Genomic DNA, 20,976 nt, shown 5'->3' with positions numbered 1-20,976 from the left:
TTTTTCTGCCTTCTGATCTTTTTACGTCTCAAGCCAGTAGGGGCAGATTATCATTAAACCTGACTGTACTAAATGTTTCTTCTTGTTAGAAGGAAGTCGTTCACTTTCAATGTGGATCAATATAAACGGCTCCATGTGACTTGATTATTAGGAATGAAAGATTAACTGAATTTGAATGTAGTGTATGTTTTATAATTGTAACTGTAAGTAATTGATGATCACTTCACCAAACATTATTCAAAATAATTGAATGTGTGAGTTTTGATTTTCTTTTTCTTTCTCTTTTCTAACCCGTGCTCTATGAATGATTATCTTACCTACATTCCAAAGGTAACAATAAATTAATGGTTTTCTTTATGTGCATTTCAATCTCAAAGTGGTTTATTTTATTTATTGATTAAAAAAATGTCACAATGTTCATGACTGCGTTTGTTTTAATCCACTTTTATAAACATATATATGTATATTCTCCATGAAGAAACCATTAGAGGTCTATGAAGAAACATTAGCGCAACTTTACCTGTTTTACAGACAGTCAAACCTGAACATTAATTTTAAGCGTCCCATGTGGCTTAGAAAAAAGCTTTCAGCAGATAAAAGTTACTGAAAGAGCATCTTGGATGCAAACAGCCAGGACTGGTGAGACAGGCTTTCAGAAGGCTTCAGCAGAGAGGAAAATAAAAGGTTAGAAGGATTTTCTCAAACACAGAGAAGCCGAGTTAGTGAAGCAGTACAGATGAGATCATGCAGACAGAGATTTCATCTGACGTGGAGTTCATTAGAGACACAGTGCAGGAGACAATAACACCAGAAATGTGAGCCATGAAAGCAATTAGATATTCTGAAAGTAGACCTTTACAATGGTTTTGAACTCATCACCTAATTTAAGTCTTGAATGCAAACCGGCTCCAGTAATCACAGACAGGATATAGCTACAAAGCAGCCGCCATGGAGTAAAACAGTCTCTTCATGTTTTATATGCCCATTTAAAAGCACTTTTAACAATCAAGGGAATTCAAAAAATTATAATCACACAGTTTTGAAAGGTCAGCTTATAATAGTGCCTTTGTTATTTCTTTTTCCCATTTAATCAATCATACTAATAACCCTAATGTGCTTGAGCTCACAAAGTGATGCCCAGAGGTTCTCCTTCAGAGAGCGGAATGACGCTTCCATCGATTACAGCAAGTCATCCAGGTCCTGAGGCAGCAGAGCAACTCCAGACCTTCAGCACCACTAACATTTTGACTTGAGGTACAATCATTTTCTTTAGATCTAACAGGATGCACACAAAAGGTTCTTTATTCCCTTTAATCTATAAAACATTTTATATTTTCTTCAAGGCAATAAGTACTAAGGTAAATGAGGCCTGCAGAGCTTTCATATACTGTGGAGAGCAGAATGGGAATGTCAGAGCAGCACCTTGAGAGCGTATGGCGTGTCGTGGATGCAGTAGATGCGCAGGCTGTAGTCCAGGGAGAGGCATGGCGCGCGGGGAGCGAACAGAGCCAGCTGCAGGCGCTTGCAGGCCGGCCGTGGAGGGCAGGACTGGCCCACCAGGCCATATGTTCCCAGCTGCTCCATGAGGACATGGCAGGATTCCTCCTCCAACTGCAGGTAGCAAGGAGATGACAAAGTCTCCTCCCCGACCGTCAGCACCTCCTGGAAACGAAGAGTGAAATTTGACTTAATTGTAAGCAACGAGATCTTTGAAAGATCTAAAAACAGCTTAGGGATGACTTACCTCCCATGCTCCCTGGTGCGTTTGCGTTTTGAGCGTGAGGGTCCAGTCGGGCGTAGGCGTGTCCAGCTGAGCGCAGTGGGGAAGCGTCAGGACAACAGGCCGGTTGAGCAGCATACTTGATGGACCACAGCTCACCACGGGACTTAGCACAGTCTGGCTCCCCTCTGAGGGTAACCTGCAAACCCCCAACACATACATGTTTGCAATGAATTGCAACACTTCATTTATTAAAAGCTAATTGCCTCAACAGCTTGGAATTCGCTCAAATTTCTGACCCCAGAAAAAAAGGCTCCAAAAAGACTTTTTATTTCACGGCAGCAAGCCTTGCATTGGAGAAGTTACTGATTGAGGTGAGAGAAAGGTCTACGCTGCCCTGCGGCTGCTGAAGGAGGATGGGGAGAAAAGGAATAAAGATGAAGGGCACTCACGTTGTTTTGTCCCACTTGTTAATAATGAGGTACATCTCGTAGAACTTCCCCTGAGGGATTGTGCCAGGCGGGACCAGCAGACTCACACCTTTGGGAGAAGACGTGTCGACTTGTTTAATCTGTAATCAACATCGCCTGACATTGGCTATTCTTTCTTGGAAGGAGTTTTACCCGTGTTGGGGATGGTAAGCCGTCCGCCCAGATGCCCCAGTGTGGCGCTGGTGCTGAGTCCCGGCTCTCTGGACAGCGTGTGACTGTAAAACTCTCGGTCTCGGCCCACATTGCCCACCGACTTCAGGCTCAGGATCTCGCCATCGCTAATACCCATGTCAGCCGGGAGCTCCAATGACGACAGAGTGGATGAGTTGTACACCTTGATTTTGAGACTGGGGAGCGGGTCCAGCAGGGGGGAGGTGGTCATGGGGATTTTGTGCGGACTGTCGTTGATGCCCTGAGGCAGGGAGAAGAGCGGTCCACGGAAAGCACCAGCTGTTGCTGTCAGATCTGGAGGAGCCGAGGGGTGCAGAGGATTATCTGCAAACATAGGGGTAAAAATGGGGCTTTTAGGACTGGAAACGACAAAGGCGGGGCTGAGAGCGCTCAAAGTGGGGCGAATAAAATGGATTAATGTTGCTAATTAATATTTGAAAGCCAGAGCAAGAGAAAAGACACTCTGATAAATGCTTAAAGTGTGAAAAATGTGATGCATTAAGAAAGGGATCGAGACTTGACTGAGAGGAGGTAATGGTACATGGGAGCTGATTCATAGCAGGATTATATATAGTAATGCGATGGTGAAATATAAGAGGTGCTTCTTATTAAAAAATAGCAAGAAAAATATAGAAAGTTACATCCATAATGTTCAAAACCAAAAAGTTCACTAAGTGCCTTTCAGAAGTATTAATACTCCTTTAACGTCAGATATTGTCACATTAAAACACAAAATTTCAGTGAATATCTTTGGAGTTTTATTTATTTAACAGTGTTCAAGTTCAAGGAACTAAATGTTATTATGCAACACCACGTTCTTTCTGATATTTCTTTTAAAACTGTAGCTCAAATGTGGTGTTTGTCACGCAAAGCCATACATTTTGCAAAGGAATAGTAATTATTTTGTCAAAGAAAATCTAGTGCGTATGTTTTTAAACACCCTAATGGAAATACAAGAAAACAATTTTCTAAAAAGTAGAAACAAAGTTTTTTTGCTCGTAAAGTAAAATCTTTGATGCTCCTCAATAAGATTCATCAAAATGAACTACCACCAGAAGCATCATTAAGAATTTAATCAATGAGCCGTTTTTCTAAATCTGCATATATACAAGGCTGTAAGAGGAATACTCCAAACAACCTGCAACTGTAGTGGTTCTGCAAAGGAGCAAAAAAACAAACATACCACACTTTTCAGATTTGTATGTTTTCTTTAAGTTTTTAAATGATGCATCATTCTCCTTCCACAGAGCAATTTTTTAATAAAAAAATAACAACAAAAAAACCCCCACAAGATATATTGAAAATACAATTGAAATGTGAAAAAATATGTGTGTGTGTGAATACTTCTCCATGCCACTGTATGGATGCAATGTGTGCAAACTCACCCTGCCTGGGAGGCTTGTAGTTGCCGGGATGAAACGCTGCAGTAAGAGCAGATGAAGAATCTGTGATGTCTCCGTGGAGATGGCGACATCGGCGGCGATACGCCAGCACACCCACACCAAGAGCCATGACCACCGTCAGCAGCAAGGCTACCACCAGGCCTGTGTACACCGCTACACCCATACCAGGAGACAACGCTGCAGGAAAAAGGCAGACAGCGTAAGATGAAACAACAAGGACGGAGATAAATCATGTTGTTATCTACATACTGCTAAAAAAAGCAAGTTATTCGAGTTCCTGCTGAAACTACACAATGACTCTGAAGAAAATATTAGCCTTCATAAAGTAAACAGGGCTGAAATAATTAATTGATTACTGAAGTCAATTAATTTAATGATCAGATAATCGTTAACTGGAGCATAAAATGCTAAAGACTAAAGCTTGCCATTTGCTAAGAGAACAAGCCCTCAGAGAACCAACTACATTTTGCATTTCAGATGAAAAACCTTCTTTGTCTGTTCTACCTAGAATTCCTAAAGTGGAAAAATTTTAGTTTCTCTTGATTCAAATTCTTCAAAGAGAATTTGATTATCCAATTATTAACCAAAAAATAATAATGTAAAGATGAAGTCAGCGGCTACAAATGAAAAATTCATAAACACTCTAACCAAGTTATAATAGAATGATATAAATAAATAAAAGTTTCGGCTGCATTTATTTCACAGAAAAAAAAATAAGAGAGCCAGTTATTGCGCCACCTGTGATTTTGTTAGCAACCATTTTCTACCATATAACTTTTTGCCTCTGAATTCACGTAAAATAATGGATTGCTCTGAAAGTCTTTCACACTTCTTTACGAGGAGAGTCAGTCAGTGTGCAGGGCAGTTAAACAGTTGCTGAAATCGCTCCTTGTGCCCCCAGCAGACAGCAGCGATCTCTGCTCATCACTATCTCAATCTGACTGCCTCCAAACATTTTACAATACAACAGATTGCAGATGATATCAACAGTCCTCAGTGCAGGCCGGTGGCAGAATGCTCCGAGCGTAAACCACATGGGCTGAAATACCCTGAGCACCAGTCTTTGGTTTGACTTCAGCTGGCCAAACTGTTGCTGTGCGTCATTCTCAACCTTTCTCTCTATGTCCACATTTCCTGTCTGTCTTTGTCACTTTATGAACAATTCATAAAAAACGCCACAGAGACCTTTAAAAATTTTATTTAGATCAAAACTAGCGTTTATTTGGAGGGTCTGTAATTTATTAAACATAATTTATCACATTCTAATCAGAAACCAGACATCGACAGTTAAAAAAAATATTGCTAAATTATTGAATAAACAGACAGGTGAGGTCAACAATAACAAAATGTTTTTAATTTGTTATACGGATTACTCAACCATCAGATTAGTGCAAAGTGTGATTATACACAATCAGTTTTCAGGTTTTTTAGGAACCTCATGTTACTTCTTTAAAAACCTTTCTTTAGAAATGAGGACTCTGGACCCTGATATTAGCATTGCGGACGTCTCCGCTGCTGCAGAATGTTTAGCAGTGAGATTGTATTTTAGATTTTAATACATGCGGTGACAGGCCAGCTCCTTTCGGCACAACTTGCTTACAACAACAGTCTTTTCCAACGACCCAAAAGATCATATTTTGAAGCCAAAATGTGTCCCCAGTGGGCCACGAGTGTGCAGGGCGGCTAAATTCAAATCCATGCCACACTTTTCAGATTGCTACTGGTCAAATAACTGGAAAGAGCTGTTGTTGTCCTCCAGAGAGACCTGTTGTTTCTAGCACATAACTAGAAAGATCTGTTTTGTGCTGTTTTATAACATAAAATCTGAATAAAATGTTCTGATGTTGACTGTAAGTGTGACTGTGAGTAGAAGCACATTTGCAAACAGCTATAGATTTTTGCACAGACACGCTACAATGTCTCATGCATTTCTTCACAACATGCTGACTGTTAAAATGCACCCCGTGTTCAGATTAAAGAAAAGGGTTAATAGAGATCACCTCATTAATTAACAGCCTCCTTCTACCGAGAAGAGACGCATCTCATCCTAAAAATAATCACGAACAGAGGTCGGCTGTGGGGGGTTATTTGGCCCAAACTTCACCTGCACCCCGTTGAGCTCACTCAGCCTCCCCTGCTGGGTGATTGGTTTTGACTGGTCAGTGGGCTGTGCACCGCCTGCTTAGCCCAGACTCCCGAACTCTGGCAGAACCAGACGCACGTGAGCCAGTCACACCACAGCCGAGAGGAGTCAAGAAGACAAGGAGCAAAGTTGGCGGGAGAAAAAAATAAGAAACAGAAAAAAAAACAAAACAAGAAGACATAAGACAGGCTGGATGAGAGGGCTAGATGAGAAGCAATTTGGCAAAAGGACAGGAAGGAAGAAGATAAGGTTGTGATTTGTGGAGAGGCATTGTACGTGTGTTGAGGAGGGGAGATAAGCATAGCCAAAGACTCTTCAGCAGGAGAAGAAGAAAGCCGGAGGCAGGCGAGCTGGCAGAAGGGAGCCCCGTTGCTCACGTGGCGCGACTCAACCGAATCCGACAGCCGTCCACACTTATTACAAGAAATGGAACAATAGCGAATTAGGTGCGTTGCTGCAGCTACTCTCCCCTTAGTCCACATCGCATTAAGCCAGAGGAGTTACCATCAGAACAAATGTAAACCAAGTCACAGATCAACTGAGAAATCAAATGTTTTAATGCCAGAAAATACTCTGAGCGTTGTGTGAGAGTAAAGGAGGGAAACGTGATTACCTTCAGGTCAACCTTTCAACAGGGTTCACGTTTTACTGACTTAGATAATTCCAGAGGTTTCAATGCTTTTATAGTAGTTAAAACTTAATTATACAAAAAATGGAATGTGGATGGGTGGGTGGATGGATGAGTAAACAAATGAATGGATGAACATGGAACAAGATGCAAAATAAAATCTTGAAACAAACATTTCTCCATTCTCAATTTCCTTTTCCCATTCTTTTTCACGCCTGGAAAATTCCTGAATGAAACTTGCCTAAAAGCTTCCAGACTGTAGAACACCTGCTTCAAAAAGACTAAACAAGATCAAACTTTTCTTCCGGACAGAAAGACGACACAAAACGCAGAATATGCTGACACACGCGTTCAGATTCCCAACGTGTCTGAACACACGTTCGGTCAAACATGTAAAGGAGATGAAGACAAACAGAGTGGAAAGAAAATTTGTGTGGAAGGTGGACTTACGATGGCTCGCATGTTCTATTGAGACCTTTTTATCTGTTAGAACGAGAGAAAAAAGAAACAAAAACAGAACGTAAGGAAATGGGAACAAAATCATAAAAAGGGATGAACTAGTTATGCAAATGAAAGAAGCAATAATTTAATGCAACAGAAAATTATGAAATGAGGAAAACCTCATTTATGAGCAAAAAAAAGTAATAATGATTTTAAAATGACTTTCGTATTTGTGTGCTACAAAGTCAGAGGCACTATGGATCTAAGCAGACCACTCTCTATCCCCCGCAGGGTAAATTATAACCTTCATCCCACAAAAAAAAAAAAAAAAAAAACTCAACATCTGTCCCAATGGGAGCAGTAACTTCCACCGTGAATCATAACTGAACAGTCGGAAGAATATCAAACCCATCTTTCAGGATTGTGTCACTTAGCAGACCTCAAATCAAATAACTTTCCCTCTGTAGCATCATCAAAGCACCAAATGGTTTCCTGGAGTTCGTCTTTCGTCCAATAGCAATTAGAATCTAGCAGGGATGTAATGAGCGCAACGGGTGGAGATGTCTCACAGCATTGTACATTTATGACAAGGGGGAAATGTGGGACCGAGCGCCGGTGATTTGATCGTGTGAATTTCATCAGAGCAGCTTGTGACCCGCAGAATAATAATTTAAACATGCAGGGGAAATCAAGATGTCACCTGCATCCTGCCATGTTACACATTTACAGATCAGTTTGTGTGTTCGCATTAAGTAAAAACCACCTCAGAGACCTTCTTCCTGATTCTCTCCTGAGAATGAGAGCAGATCAGCTGTGGAGAAGCCTCTTTCTGTCAGGACTTGCTCGCCTGTCTGACAGATCTGAAGCAGAGAGCTGCTCTGAGTGTGCGTACCATCTCGCAAAATGAATAATGCTCACAATTTTAGGGAACTTTCTCTGTTGGGTTGGATTTATTGTTTTGTCACTTTCTTGTAAGTTTGTCTATGAATTGAATGCATCCCTCTGTCTTTTTGGTTGTGCTACTGTGAGATGAGAATGTGCTGTCGGTTGGATTCTCCCCAGCTCATCACGGGCAGCACATTGGGTGTCCAAGTGAGTCTGACTCACTCTCATATGCTATCCTCTGCGCTAATTTTTCGACTTGGCCGTGTCATGCTCACTTCCCACTCGATCAGCTCTCTTCGCCCATACTTGCATCGGCTTTCCTTTTTCACTTCCTCCCTTTTTTTTGTTGAGCTTTTTAGATCTGGAGCGGTTGTCTTCTCCTTTTATAAAGTTAAACATTTTCCTCGTGAATCATCTGTCTGTCTTGCTTTCATCTCTCGAAACGTTGGCGCTTTAGTGGCCTAACACCCCTGGAAAACAGCTTTTTACAAAAAGAAAGCTTTGAAATGCGCTTTGCTTTACAAAACGCTGAACTAAGAGCAAAGAAATCACTGCAGGCGAGATTTTTATAGTTATCATATGAACGGCTACCTGAAGCACCAAACATGCTCTCAGGGAATGGACACCTATGGCTCTGACTGAAATAGTCTTTTTAATACATCGGGTAAAAAAAACCCCACTGAACACACCACACCTTTTCTAGAAAAATACATATTTTTGAAGGTGCATTTGACATGAAAATCTGACCAGACGTTGGTAACAACAATAAATATTAATAATACTGTTGTGTTAAGACCATTTCTAAATGGTTGCATAAAAATGCAAATTTGGTCAGTGAAAGACTGAATTTTATAAAGAAATATTTACACTAGAACTAGTGATATTTCAAATATCCAAAATAAAACAAAACAAGTGAAATATAAACAACAGATACCATAAGTAAAATGAATCATAATGTCTCTTTACACAAAATTGCCCTTCAAAAAATAGTAATCATCAGGATGGAAATGGTCACGCTCATTTTGATTCCTCATGTGATTAATTGGTTAATTGTGTATTGTGACAGGTTTATATATATATATATATCCACAAATTAAATTTTGTGTAAGACATCACACCAGCTGAAATCTGTCAGAAATTAGGAAGCAATTTTGCTCCTTATTGCAAATCAATATCAGGCGTTCAGTCCCAATATACTGCCTATAAAAAGGTTTCCCATTACCAAAGTGTCACTAAAGGAACGTCTCACGACGGGAAAAACCAGTGAGCTCCTGGAAGACCTTCACAGCCTTATTACACACTGATGGCATCAGTGACAGTGTTAACTACTTTCAATAGTTTAGACTCATGACCAGGAGCCTCCTGCAAAATTCCAGACAAAGGAGTGAAAAGGAGAATCACTTATAGGGAGCGTCAGAAACACCTGGGATTAGCGGGTACCATTAATTTAAAGAAAGCGAGCCATAAGTTATACACTCATCCTCCATTGCTTTCTCACTGTGCAAAACTCCACTGCTGAAGGAAACAAAACTCTTGTAATTTCTCAGTTCCAACAGTCTGGTTAGATGAGACCAACAATGAATTCTCTGAATGCAATAATAAGCAGTTTTTTTGAGGCTGTATGGCACCATGATAGAAATGTGTGGTGACCTACCAGGATGATAAAAATGAAACCAAGGGACATTGACCCTGACACAAGTCAAAGAAACTATCGTCTGGTTTCAAAAAAAGAAAAAAAAAATCTATTGGATGAGTGTTTTTGTGGAAGAATGGGTCAAGATCAAACCTGAGCAATGCAGGCAACTAGTTCCTTCATACAGAAGGTGACTAGAATCTGTCATTTAGAAGAGAAATGTAAATAAAGTAAATAAAGTTCAGTGAGTTTCTTTTCATGTCACTCAATTTTATTACACAAAACAGCAGCTAGAGTCTGATTTATTTGTATTTGTTGACTGGATGGGTCGTTACTGAGATCTGGTTATGATTTCATGTCAATTGTACATTCAGAATTATATTTCCTTAGAGTGAATTTTGAAGTAACATAAGAGTATAAACTCGTCTTACAGAAACTGCTCTTTCAAATGTTTTTTTTTTTTTTTTTTTTTTGCAGGAAGGTCAATAAACAAGACTAGAAAATCATCCAAAAATTCAGATTGGTGCATTAGCACCAAGAACTTTCTATTTTGATCCATATTCATGCAAAAGCCCAGAAAGTTTAAAAAGAAAAACCACTTACTTCTTGCACAAAGGCCCTCAGTGCAGTTTTTGCTCTCCATCATGCTTCCGCTACAGTGCTTCCCTCCATTTATTGGCGGTGGGGCTTGGCACTCGCGACTGCGCCAGTGGGTGCACTCTGTCCCACAGGCGGACCACTTTGCCCACTCTGTCCAGCCTCCGTCCACTGGAAGGACAACAAAGATGTGAGTCATTTTACAGCCCAGTATTTCCATTAGTCCAGGTAGAGGAGGATTGGACATGACGTTCTTCTGGCATCTAATGTAATGCCTGGAAGTGTATGAGTTTGCTGAGTTGGAGTCCACCCAGATTCTTATACATTCATACAGACTTTCAAATCATTTTAAACACGCAAACATAAAAAAAGTGTGATTTGGTTTCAATGTTATGATGATGTTTGTGGATTAGAGTATTAAAAGCTCTAAAAATTTGCACTGAAAAACAAAATATTGCACATGTGCATGTGCCAGTGGATTAATATATATATTTTTATTTTCTTATCTGAATAGGAGTTGTTAATACTATCAACTTGAGATAACCAAAACCTGAGCTTTATTGCCAAGACAAGTTTCAATACCCACTATATGAAGATATAACAATTCAGACCTTTTTTTTGTAATGACAGCAAATGTATTATCTTGTTTTGTAAGAATACATTTTTTTTGGTTTCAGTGTTTTCAGATAACAAGATCACAAGCATGTTCTTGTCATGATAGCAGTTTTACTATATTCTTTTAAGTTTTATTTTTCATTTGAACGGTTTCATTGTGTCAGTTATCTCATTAGGTCAAAAGCAGGATTTAATGTTAATTAAATGGTATTTACAATATATTTCATCATCTCATTATGTATATAAATACAATATTTTAGGATAGTTTTCTCATCATAACATTTTTGATATTATTATTCTAAGATTTTTAGTTATGATTGCAGTCTGAGTGGCTCATTGTTGTGAAATATGCCACTCATTTTCAATTCATATTTTATTAGCTTATTTAATGGAGTCAAAATGTCTTTTTTTTCTTTCAATTGCTTATTTTGTTGTTGTGTTTGTAATTTGGCTTGTTTTATAAATTTAGGTCTCTCTTGTAAATGATATTTCAAAGATTTAAACAATAGAAAACTAAACATATTACTGAAATATTAACTATAAAATCTGGTGACAAATCATTCAATACATTAAAATGTATGTTTCTCTTCTTTGAATTTGATAAAGACTGAATTATTTACTCATCTTAAACAATTTTTCAAGTGAACATTGCTTCTTCTCCACAAAACATTCCACATTTTAACTCCTTGCACAGCAGCACAAAAAACTTTTCCAGAAGTTTTAAAGTTATAAACACCTAACATGATAATTTCCTTCCTTTACAGAAAATAATGTTTTAAATATTATCTGCATTATCTTTTACCTCTCAACAAAATTTGAGCTATTCAGCATTTCACAGAATCAGCGAACTTCCATACGTCAAACTGCAAAAATAACGAATAAGTTGGGTCTTTATGCCACACTTTTTAAATGAATTCAGCTTTTCATTGAAAAGAAACTGCACAGACAACAGAATACAGAGATGAGTCTGGAAGCCCCTGGAAGTTTTTCTCAGCTGATTCAATGCTTTTAAACAGTGTATGGGAACCATAGTGTGAAGGCGCTTCGACATACAGCAAAGTAAAGATGATCATAATGGTAAATGACTGTATTCCTTCTTCTAGCAGTTACAGTTTTGAGTAAGAAGCCTTTTGAAGCTTTAGCACATAAAAGTTTGGAAAGGTTTCTTCTTTACCTGGGCACAGTGTGGTGCAAGTTACTCTCTGCACCGGCGGGCCCTCACAGAAGATTCCTCCGTTCAGAGGGGCCGGATTGGTGCAGCTGCGTGTACGACGTTGCCAGCCACGCCCACACCGAGCGTTACACTCAGACCATTCAGTCCAAGAAGACCAACCTCCGCTAACTGACACAGAGACACACAATCAGCAAAACCTCTCAGTTTTCCTGCTTTATGTTTATGAGGAAGAAGCCTATTACTCCAAAAGCAACATTAAAAAAGCCAGATTATAGTTTACAGGTGCACTCAGGGACAAAGACCTTCATTTTTAAAGACATGTCTTGTGATCTAATGATAAAGTGTTTGGTCATAAAAATCAGTAGCTGCATTTCCATTGATCATATGATTGTGTAATTTGATATTTTGAAAATATATTGGGGTAGTGGAAACATGACAATTTTGGAAAAACTCCCATTTTTCAATTGAAAGTTTCAGAGATAGGATGAGGTGGTGTCATGGCTGTACCGAAATTGGTTTATTTCGCAAAACTGCAATGGAAATACTTTTTTTTGCAACATAGGAGTCACATGATCAATAATTGGATGTTGTCACTGCAACAAGAAGAAGACAACAAGAAATAGTCAGAGGACCACAGCATGTTTTTTTAATGGCTTTTCACTTTAACACATGTGATTTTAATTGTGTTTCCTATTTAATGAAAACAGCGCAATCGTAAAATTGTGTTTTTCAACAGCAGTGGAATATCAACAAAGTTTTGCGCACATTTATAATGGAAACACAGCTACTGTTATATTTGGGGGGAAACAGTGGGAAGCTTGGAAGCCTAAAAATACCTTTCCAACTGTAATGTATGGAGGTGGCAGCATCATGTTTTGCAGTAGGAGGGACTGGTGCATTACACCAAATAGGTAGCGTTACAAAAAGATGTAAATGGTTCCTCAGAGAAGACAGTGACACTAATAATCCCGCCAGATTAGTTACAAAATTACTTAAAAATGACAAAGTCAATATTTTGTCAAGTGACCATCAGAAAGCCCTGATGGTTGTAAAAAACATTGTGAGTTTTAACTGATAAACCTGCCAAAATCAGGTTTATTTTTATCAGGGCCAAAATCACAGCGAACTATTGTGAGAAAGGAAAGTCAAAACATTTGAGCCAAATCATACTGTTTAAAAAGGCGATTCCACTAAATAAAGTAACACTGTTACTGTTTGATGTCACACAGAGAGAAAGACACTATTTTTGATAAGATGTACCTAAATATCTGATTTCAACTGTACATAAATATAGATAAAATTAAGTAAAAGTGTTTTATGTTACTGCTAAATCAAGGAACACAGGAGTGATTATGGTGACACAATTACCTCAAATCTTCCTCGACTCCATGAATCAAAGTTTTGGATAAACAATCAAAAATGAGTGAGATGAGGTTTGAGGAATGAAGAAGACAAACATGTGGTGCAGCTTAAATTACCATAAACAATGAGAGTGGCTGTGCTGCTCCGTCGTCTGGCCACCACGTTTCTCGCCACACATGTGTAGTTTGCCGTGTCTGAGAGTCTGGCCTGTTTGATGATCAGGTCGTGATCAATAGTGATCAGGAAATTGGAATCCAGTGATGGATCAATGACATCCTCGTTCTTCAGCCAGTCCACCTTTAAATGATGCGCAGGAAGAAGAAAATCACTTACTGATATCTTTTATCAAGTTATTAAAAGAGACAGATATTAAGGTTAAAAACTGAAATAATTAATTTAATTTCTTTAATACTTTTAGCTGAAAGTCACTAAGATAAACTGCACAAATCAGCAGGTGTTTATGCAGGAACATGACTCAGCATGCCATCCACAGAGCCGCTCAGTAAACACGATAAACCTGCAGGGTATTAAGACTCCACAACACACGGGGATGATCAAACACTTCTGAAACTTTATCATTCTGTCTGAGGATAGAAAGTCTGTTGGTTTGTGTTGATTCTCAAATCCCAGCTCAAAGCCCCTCTCTGATCAAATTGCTGCTTTCCACATACAGGTGCAAGTCAATTACAATTGATTTTATTAGATAAACTTAATTGAAAAATTTGAACTCTAATGTTTACATTTGTCAATTTTAGTTTCTTAGCGAATTACAGAAAACCAATAATATATGATTTTAGATGAAGAAATGTCAACCTACTGAAAAGTATGTCCAGATACAGTATATTACATGCAGTTAAAATTTGGTTGAGGCTCGTTTTGCATTAATTACTGCATCAATGTGGAGTAGAATGGACGTGATGAGCCTGTGGTCTGCTGAAGAGTTAAAGAAGTCCTTGTTTCTTTGAAAGTGGCTTTCAGCTGGATTGCATTGTGAAGTCTGGTGTCTCATCTGCCTCTTGACAGAACTATATAAGCTTTCTATGGGACATTCAGAATACATGATTAAATTACAAAAATATAAGCAAACATTAGGTAAACATTAGTTTAGCTTTCATTCAACAATATGTGTAAGTTTAATTGTCAGCAGAAATTTGTTGGCTTGCTACTTTAGTTTTAAGCCCACATAATTTTGTATTCTGTTTCATCTCCTATACAATTATATCAAATTTTTCTCTCAAGTCAGACTGCAGTCCCGAGTCATTGGTGTGAAAGTCCAAGTCAAATCCAGAGTGTTTTATGACTTCTTAACTCAAATCCATAACTTTGCTTTCTGATAATATTCAAATTTATTGAGATGAACAGAAATTGTTTCCCTCTTCAGGTGTTTAATATCACATATGAACATTTGTTGTATTACTTTAGTCTAAGAACACAAAGTCTATCTGAAGTGTTGCTGAAGAAACAGCATGACCTAACATATATGTCAATATTTTTATTGCCACAATGTCAGATGGCTGCAAAAGAAGGTATAACAATTTCCCCAAGCGATGAACAATAGTGAAGAGAACATGTTAAGGTAACGTTGATGAGGAGAAAAACGTCTACCTCCGCAGCAGGCATGCCCTCCGGGGGCCGACACTGCAGCAACACCTCCTGCTCCAGCCGCACTTCCCTCCCGAGGGGCTCCTGCTCGAAATTCTTCCTCAGGTCTACAGGGGGCGACAAATGTACTGTGACTGACACGCAGCCTTTCTGTCTGGCACACAAACTCTCTCACGTGCTATGCAAAGCCTTCGTCACTGAATCGCATTTTTCACTCCATATCCTCATAAACATGCAACGTGTCAATCAAACTGCAGCATATATTTCCATGGGGGGACAACGCCAGGATGCTGCAGCCAATTTATTTGCATTTATGCTTAAACTGACACATACAACAAGCAGAAAATCAGTGTTTCTCAGTGTTTCACACAAGGACTGACAGCCTTGATACTGACATGCAATGCGAACGTAGGCGCGGTTGCTCTTGGTGGTGCCAGCCGAGCTCCAGGCCACACATTGGCACCAATAGTCATCCAGACCGAACAGCTCCTCCACCTGGGTCCGCGACACGGAGATGTCCACTTCCCTCACCACCAGACCTGTGCAGAGAGGGCGGAGGGAGGGAAACCACTGAAGCAAATATTTCACAGTGCATGTAAATTATGCAGTGGCTGAACGCCAGAAGCAGTTAACGTGCACATTAAATCCTAAAGGACCTAATGGATTATATAGCTGAAAATGATGTTGGTAATTAAGTTTGATGTTTATCTCTGTATAATACAAGGTGACATTACTCTGTGTGTATCTGTGTTTACAGTTCTCTGCGTTGTGCATACCTGTGAGCTGGTCCAGGCTCTCCCTGGTGACATGGTCGTTCTGATTGACCCACTCGCTGTTACATTTGAAGTAGATCTGGGTGGCCGGCGATGCCCGGCAGCGCAGCTGGACTGGACGGTTCTTCACAATGAAGGCGTCTTCGGGTTCCAGCAGAAACTCCGGCAGGGGCTCTGCTGGAGCTGACGGGAAGGAGTCGGGCAGAACCTCGGCGTCGCTGTAGTCGCTGCTCTCTGTGAAAGAAAAAATAAACAACACAGGCCAGGTGTCATTCAGTGCCAACATCCTGATCCTGAGTTATAAGAAATAGAAGAAAATGTAATAATAAAAAAATAAAAAAAACTCAGCAAATCTGGAGGCAGTAAATGTGCAGCAGCTTATCTGGTGCATCTCAATCCAACTATAGAGTGTTAGGTGTATTTTGGGAAGCCATTTAAGGTGTTGACAGTGTGCACCATAAGTGGTGACATTTTTGCTTCCACATATCGACACCAATCTGTTCAAGGGAGGCCTCCTGCTTTGGTCTCCCTGGAAGAGTCCGCACTTCTCGGCTGAAGAGCAGAGCCGCTGACCTTTCACATATAGGTCCCGTTGATCTCACATTATCCCCTGACATTTCCGAGGTGACACATCACTCCAGGCAGCGCTGCCAAGACTCTTCTGGCGGCAAGGACAGAGATTTTCTGACCTCTTCAGCCAGACTTTTTCACCCTAATAAAGATGGGTAGATTCCACTTATTGATGGCTGCTGGGGTTCATCATAGGAGAGGTGAATGCACAATTCTGCTCACAAGTTTGAATACACCCATCTCTGGAAGGTGAGTTTCTAAGGGACATTTAAACAAATTAGAGCTGCAGCTAATAATTATTGGCACATTTGCAGAATTTTCATTTTATGCAATATTAGGCCAGATGAAGCTGAAACTTCAGAGTTCTGGGTGGAAAATACTTACAAATACAACTTTTCATCTAACATGCAAAGAGTAGATAGTTTCTTTTACAGTTTTGTCCTTACTGCTTTCTTTTACAGTTTTGTCCTTACTGCTTTCTTTTACAGTTGTGTCCTTACTGCTTTCTTTTACAGTTGTGTCCTTACTGCTCTTAGTGTGTTGTTCTCTCAGAAAATGGTATGTTTTAGAGACTTCATCCTTCTATATTCCAGTTAATGATTATTCAATTACTTTAATAGTTGGCAATTATTTCAATAATTGATCAATTATGATTCATCTGAAGAATTGCTTCAGCTCTAAAATAAATACAAGTCTGTGTGTGTCAGTATGGATGAGTGAAAATTCTCAAAGCTACAAACTAGGTTTTTATTAAAAATAATTTCATCCTGAAAATAGCTGCATTTTAAGTATATAAAAACAAAATCAATATGACAGATTCAAGATGGGTGTACGTTAACTTCTGCCCTGTGCTGCAAACTAATACACTTTTTATGTGTGTCTGAAAAGTTCAGTTTATCTAGTGGCTCTCTCTTTTTTTTTTTTTTTACATTTATTGAATAGTTTAATGTTGTCTTTCTTTGAGCTATTATCACTTTCCCTTTAGCCTAATCTAGGTTATAAATTTTAAATAGCGCTGACCTTCCAGCAGAAAACTTGCTTCAGCACATGAAAATGATCTGAATTCAATAAGCATTAAGTGGAAGGCTGGCGCAGACTGACAGCATCAGCTGCAGACAGGAGGTTTCCAAAAACCTATGGGCATATTCATTCCACTCAGCCCATTTTCCTCCTCTATCGTAAACACACACAGGCACACACATGCAGATGGAAATGAACACAAATAATAGCTCTGCCTCTCTTACACAGCAGTCTCACAGTCCCTAAATCTCATTTGCTACACTCAGTGGATAAAGAAGTGTGTGAGCAAACAGCCGATTTAAAACCAGGCAAATTTGCAGAACTCAGTTTTCTGAAAGCATCAAGCCCAACCTGGTCACTTCGCTAACACAGTACAAAAGAAACTACCCAGAAGGTAAGATGCCATCTTCAGTTATTGTGTGCCACTCTTCCCATGAATAGATTCTTTCTGGCTGGGCTCTGAAAGGCTGAAGGAGAAGCTCCACAAAGCTTGGAGCTCCACTGCAGGATACAAGGAAGGTCAACGGCTTCTCCAGGCTTAAACCAGGATGAACCCATCATCCTGTTTCCGTCTCTGTCTTTGAAAACTCTGGCTCACATGTACTTCTTCCTCAGCCAACTCCTGAACTTACAGTTCATTTCTTACCTGTGAAAAGACACCTTTCATCTGCAGTCACTTTCTATCAAAAAGTACAAGGATGCCCAGAGAAAGCCACAGCAGCAGGACAGATTATCTCCATCAAAAACACAAATATATTCACACTTTCTGCCATTAAGTGATTGTAAAATTGGGGATTATTACAAGAGATGCACTCAGAAATTGACAGGTTGATTTTGTGCCTGATCTACCAATTGGATTTGACAATCAGTGAAGATTTTACGACTGACATTGCATACAATGCATGTGTCTGCAATGCAGTCATTGCATACACAATCGCACCCAATGGCAATTTAGAAACACCAATTCACCTATGGGAGGAAAATAGAGTACGCAGACAGTAACCACACATGAGGAAGGAGAACGTATTAAACTCCATATTGTGGATATTCTTCAAATTAAAAACGCTTAGCTCCACAAAGTTTCACCCTGAAGCTTCAAACTCTCATCAAAAGCGTTGCTTCTCTTCCAAGATCGTTTTGTTTGGTAAATTTCTGCTCACCGCCAATCTGTTTTCACACTGGTAGCAGCACTGAAAATGGATGGAGATAAAAATGGCTCCGGAAATCGCTTCTGGAGTCTAAAGCTGCATCATTACAGAAGAACTATCAGAAACTATAAAATCTGTAACTGACTGGAATCAGAAATACTTATTTACTTATTTTTGTATATATATATATATATATATATATATATATATATATATATATAATATATATATATATATATATATATATAAAAGTTATCTGATTTCTAAAACTGAAAATGTTTTCCTCTTACCACTTTATGTAGTGCAATAGCTACACATATGCACCTTGCAAGGCATTATAAGAAACACAACAAAGTTTTACATCTGCACAACACAAGAAGAATAGAAAACATGTTAGACGTTAGATCAGTGATTATGGTTTAGACTGACAGAAAGGCACGACTGTACGTGAAAATAACTGCATGTCAGAATGAGTCAGAGCACTCAACTGTTTTCACTTCGGGTTCCCTGAAAATAATCGGAAAGCTTTAAAGCTGAAAAGTGAATGATTTTCACTCAAAGAGAGTACCCAGGCAATTACATTTCAAAATGTTGATGATTTCAGGACAGGCTGTGCAAATAACATCTCCCTCCCCATTCCTGATTGATTTGTACACAGTCCCACAACATATGGCAGGAGAATACAAATACTGTGTATCCTTATCGCTGAAAGTTGTGCAATGCAGGGCACCAGAAGAAAATCAAAATGCATTAAGATTTAGTGATTTGCAAAATTAATAATACATTTATACCTGTTTTGCACGTCAAGAAACTGAAAGGTTTTGTCTAATCTTCATGGTAGAGCTACTTCTTTGTGATTTCCCTTGTCAGAGTGAGTATTCAGCATATTAAATAATGTTATTAGATGTAATAGTGGTTGTCTTATTCTGTATAAGTTAGTATTCTACTCATATGCATGATTTTCTATGTTCCCCTGGCAATTTCAACAATGGTATCAGGTGGAAATGTGACATTGCTGCACCTTTATGATTACATCTAACAGAATATATTTGCACCATGCTTTAATTTCTACTTCAGTACATCAGAAGTCTAAAGCAAATACTCTTTAGATTTACAGAGATTTTGTTGTCTGTTGATTCAAATCAACAGACAACTCCGGAGTGACAAGGTACGGGTCCAATTTTGAGCTAGCTATTTCTAACTTTTGTAAAGTCTGCTGCCTATGAGGTGACCTACTTCGACAGATAAATTAGCTTCACTTGAACAAATACAAACCTTGGCTATACTGGCAAAAGAACAGTTGGGAAAACAATCACAATTGTTCTGTTCAATACTCTCGTCCCTCGTGTTTGATGTCTGTCAAGGGATCTCACGTGATTAAGTGGTGTATTTGCACACACAATCCTCAACGCACATCGTGTGTGTGTGGTGCCTTCACCACCTGACCCACACAAATACAGTCCACATGTACGCCACACAGATGTTTCTGTGTGGCGTACTATGCCGGGTTTTCCGCCTATGCCCACATCAGTCAAAAGGTAGCAGTTTTCTGTTCCTACTCTGGCCAGAGTCTGCCCTGCTGAATTAAACACAATCGAAACTGCAAGTAGATGCAAGTGAGCACAAACAACTTGGACAGTTAACACATCTTAACCCGATGCTTAACAATGCATGTGAACTGCAATCAGCGCCTCTCGTGATCCCCCCCTCCTGTCTCCCTTCACTAAGCCGTCGCCTCCACTCTTTCAGACTCTGAAATCTTTGTCAATAACCAATTGTGTTGCCCCCCCAGCCCCTCACCCTCACTCCTTTTCTCTTTGTCCGGCTTTGATCGGTCCATGTTCAAACATCAGCTGAAAACACAGCCTGTCAGTCTTCAGGCATGACGGGCAGGAGAGGAAGAGACTAGATGGGAGGAGAGGTCTGCATGTTCCCACTCTTTGCAGTATGTGTGTATTTTCTGAGCCCTGCAGGAGTGCACAGTTTAATTAAAATAAGAACACTTTTGGATAACAGAGGTAGGAGACACAAACAGAAAAACAAGTTCTGTCTCAGTCGGCCCGACGTGTCTCACTGTAACATAACAGAGCCAGGAGTTTAAAGCAGAACCTGTGATTTTGAGCCAGCATACAAACATCCATCACAGCTCAGCAGCTGGCAATTTGTGCAAAACAGAGGAGCCTTAAAGACGCGAACTCCTCGCTGTGCAGCACAGCAAGTCTTTTATTACTCTAATGACAGACAGATAGACACCAAACACTGGCTTCTCGCTATTCTTCCTCTCAGAGAACAATCATGTGAACACGCAGGCACACAGCCATGCTGGAGATGACAACCCATGCTTATGTGGCACCATTCTCACTCTATTTATGCATGCTAAATTCGACCGTAGGTGAGGCGGTCCCGTCCATTGTGTGGCCTGGTCCAGCTGGGAGACGGAAGGAAACATTAGGGACAAAGACAGAGTTGCCATATCTGACTGACAGTTTCCATCCCAAAATACAACGTAAAACCCACCCAACTCCAAAAAAAGGCGAAAATCTCAACCTCTAATAAAATACAAGTTCATAGCACTAGATACACAATCTTATATGTCCTCT

At 39.6% G+C, this 20,976-nt stretch overlaps 1 protein-coding gene across 1 annotated transcript in view; it reads right to left on the bottom strand.

The window, feature by feature from the left end:
- Positions 1-20,976, bottom strand: part of unc5b (unc-5 netrin receptor B) — a 74,104-nt gene that overhangs the window by 7,770 nt on the left and 45,358 nt on the right. The window contains 12 exon segments of the mRNA XM_055029582.1: positions 1,423-1,662; positions 1,745-1,919; positions 2,173-2,260; positions 2,344-2,706; positions 3,768-3,962; positions 7,007-7,039; positions 10,119-10,283; positions 11,902-12,069; positions 13,380-13,560; positions 14,869-14,972; positions 15,261-15,404; positions 15,642-15,872. Coding sequence (XP_054885557.1) covers positions 1,423-1,662; positions 1,745-1,919; positions 2,173-2,260; positions 2,344-2,706; positions 3,768-3,962; positions 7,007-7,039; positions 10,119-10,283; positions 11,902-12,069; positions 13,380-13,560; positions 14,869-14,972; positions 15,261-15,404; positions 15,642-15,872 — 2,087 coding nt within the window.

This window comes from Poeciliopsis prolifica, unplaced genomic scaffold (assembly GCF_027474105.1).
Source record: "Poeciliopsis prolifica strain line A6 unplaced genomic scaffold, Auburn_PproV2 SCAFFOLD005, whole genome shotgun sequence".
In the NCBI taxonomy this organism is placed as follows: Eukaryota; Metazoa; Chordata; class Actinopteri; order Cyprinodontiformes; family Poeciliidae; genus Poeciliopsis; species Poeciliopsis prolifica.
Note: the sequence above shows the minus strand (reverse complement) of the source record. Positions and strands in the feature narration are given on the sequence as shown.